At 41.0% G+C, this 2749-nt stretch overlaps 1 protein-coding gene across 2 annotated transcripts in view; it reads right to left on the reverse strand.

Moving 5' to 3' along the window:
• myef2 (myelin expression factor 2) overlaps nucleotides 1–2749 on the reverse strand; it is a 9411-nt gene that overhangs the window by 3373 nt on the left and 3289 nt on the right. For both annotated transcript variants that reach the window (XM_020605857.1, XM_020605858.1), the window contains exons 6-10: nucleotides 2079–2270; nucleotides 1803–1956; nucleotides 1664–1713; nucleotides 1521–1581; nucleotides 917–1018 (exon numbers count right to left, since the gene is read on the reverse strand). In XM_020605857.1, coding sequence (XP_020461513.1) covers nucleotides 917–1018; nucleotides 1521–1581; nucleotides 1664–1713; nucleotides 1803–1956; nucleotides 2079–2270 — 559 coding nt within the window. The remainder of the gene's footprint in view (nucleotides 1–916; nucleotides 1019–1520; nucleotides 1582–1663; nucleotides 1714–1802; nucleotides 1957–2078; nucleotides 2271–2749) is intronic.

A 2749-nucleotide genomic window follows, 5' to 3' on the forward strand; every position in this document is an offset into this window, starting at 1 on the left:
GGATGGTGCGATCTGACACTGATGTACCTTGACCTTGGAGTTCACCTCTAATCTCTTTGGAAGTTGTTCTGGGCTCTTTGGTTACCATTCGCATTATCCGTCTCTTCAATTTGTCATCAATTTTCCTCTTGCAGCCACGTCCAGGGAGGTTGGCTATAGTGCCGTGGACCTTACACTTCTGAATAATATGTGCCACTGTAGTCACAGGAACATCAAGCTGCTTGGAGATGGTCTTATAGCCTTTACCTTTAACATGTTTGTCTATAATTTTCTTTCTAATCTCCTGAGACAACTCTCTCCTTAGCTTTCTGTGGTCCATGTTCAGTGTGGTACACACCATGATACCAAATAGCACAGTGACTACTTTTCACCTTCTAAAGAGGCAGACTGACTGATTACAAGTTTGAAAACACCTGTGATGCTAATTACAGGACACACTTTAGTTTAACATGTCTCTGTGGTCAAATTATTTTCAATTCTTTCTAGGGGTACCATCATTTTTGTCCAGGCCAGTTTCATTAGTTTCTTTTTTAAAATGCTTCTGTTGAACCACAATTCAAAAGCAATGACTGATTTTCATTAGTTAATTTTCAGTAAATTTTTATTTATTACTTTTGTCAGTTTCACGTTATTTCAGTGACTATTGTGAGTTTTTCTTTGTTTGACAGAAGGGTACCAACAATTTTGTCCACGTCTGTATGTAGCACGTGTGAGCATTTCCTGCCCAAACATGATCAGAATCATCTTTATTGTCCAAGTGTGCTGAACACATGAGGAATTTGACTTCAGTGCAGTGGCCATCAATGTGTATGCACAATGTTCTTCCATATGGCAACAAGTAAACAAGATAAGACTGAGAGAACAAGAGAAAAAAAGGATGTGCAAACAAGAAAAAGAAGTACTTGAGGTGACTGACCTCCAGGCCCCATGGAGCCCATGCCTGCTCCACTACTCAGACGGTTGGCATTTATGGGCTGCCCTCCTGGCCCCAATCCCATCCCAATACCACCTAGACCTCCTGCACACAAATACACAAAAGGACAAAGGTTTAACTGTCTAACACTAATAATGAAGTAGTTCACACACAGTCTATTAATTTATACAGGGGTCAATCAATAACAGTATTGACATTTATCCTAACAGATATTAAACCTTTTGCTCAGTCAGCTCTCACTTGTTGATGTAAAGCAAAGTACAACAAAAATAACAACTTATCCCCATTGCTATTCATCCACTGCATTTTCAATTACAGAATGATGAAGAATTGAGGGATGAAAGGTTGTCATAAAAAATAAAAAAAAATACAGCCTTTAATTCAGCTTGATAAAACTGCACCGATTGCTTATTTAAAACACCTTCCTTTTGAATTATTTTTTTTTACACATTTTTCTTTCTTCAAGTTTATTTCACCAGCTGCTTATTTGGTTCATTTTGTACATGCCCTTGAATTCATTTATTCTTTTTACCTGCTGCACATCATTTTACCCAATCCAATGCAGAGTTCTAATAGTTTTACTCACGAGGTAACTGATGTGATTTTTCTACTTGACGAAAATCATCAGGTGGAAGAGATTTCTCATCCTATAAAACCAGACAAAATGTGTAAAATTTTATTTTCACATCATCTGTGCTAATTTTTATATAAAAACTAATCATAACATACCATTTTAACATGCATCTGTCTGTCAAACAGCATCTGTCCATTGAACATGGCTGAATCCTGAGTCAAGGAGAAGGTTATGGTAAAACCGTACATTTTTTGTATTGTTTTTTTCTAATTAATGTTCAGTTCTGAAGGATACATATGGCCTGCACAGCCTCCAGTGACTGCTCAAAAGTCACCATTCCCATCCCACGGCTCTTGCCATCTTTATCCTCCTTTACATCTGCTCGTTTCACCACACCTGCCATGCTAAACACCTCCTTTAACTTCTTCCAACCCACTTTAAAATCAAGCTAGAAAATGACAGAAAGACAGCAATATATTTAATATATATTTAATTACAGCGAATAATCATCACTAGCTAGATTTGACAACTGTTTTTTTTTTTTTTTTTTTATTTACACAGTGTCCTCACATTGGCTACAAACACTGTGGTGCCTAGTCGTCCGGCCTGCAGTGCATGGATGACCTCAGGTGGGATATTGGGGTTATTGGCAATGGATGATGGGAGGTTCATCCCGCCAGGCCCCATGTCCTGCCCACGACCTCCTGGTGGACCTCCTCCCATGCGCTGTAGCACACGACGAGCATGTTCCCCATCAGGGTCCTTAAACAAAAAATACATTACGATATAATAAAGCAAATGCCAAAGGACATAGATAAACACAGACACCTGTACAATGCAATGCCACAGTGTTGTTTGGTATTATTTCAGTGTCTATTATCGTTTCAGTTCCACTAAAACATTTGTGGGGCAGCACGGTGGTGCAGTGGTTAGCACCGTTGCCTCACAGCAAGAAGGTTCAGGTTTGGGCCCCACCCGGGACCTTTCTGTGTTGAGTTTGCATGTTCTCCCCGTGCTTGCGTGGGTTCTCTCCGGGTACTCCGGCTTCCTCCCACAGTCCAAAGACATGCAGGTTGATTGGTGTCACACGCATGTGCGCGTGTGTGGTTGTTCATCTATGTGTTAGCCCTACGATGGATTGGCGACCTGTCAAGGGTGTACCCTGCCTTCGCCCGATTGCCGGCCGGGATTGGCTCCAGCCCCCCCCGTGACCCCGCTCCGGGATTAAGTGGTAGAAAATG

This window comes from Monopterus albus, unplaced genomic scaffold, assembly GCF_001952655.1.
Source record: "Monopterus albus unplaced genomic scaffold, M_albus_1.0 scaffold72.1, whole genome shotgun sequence".
NCBI classification, from domain to species: Eukaryota; Metazoa; Chordata; class Actinopteri; order Synbranchiformes; family Synbranchidae; genus Monopterus; species Monopterus albus.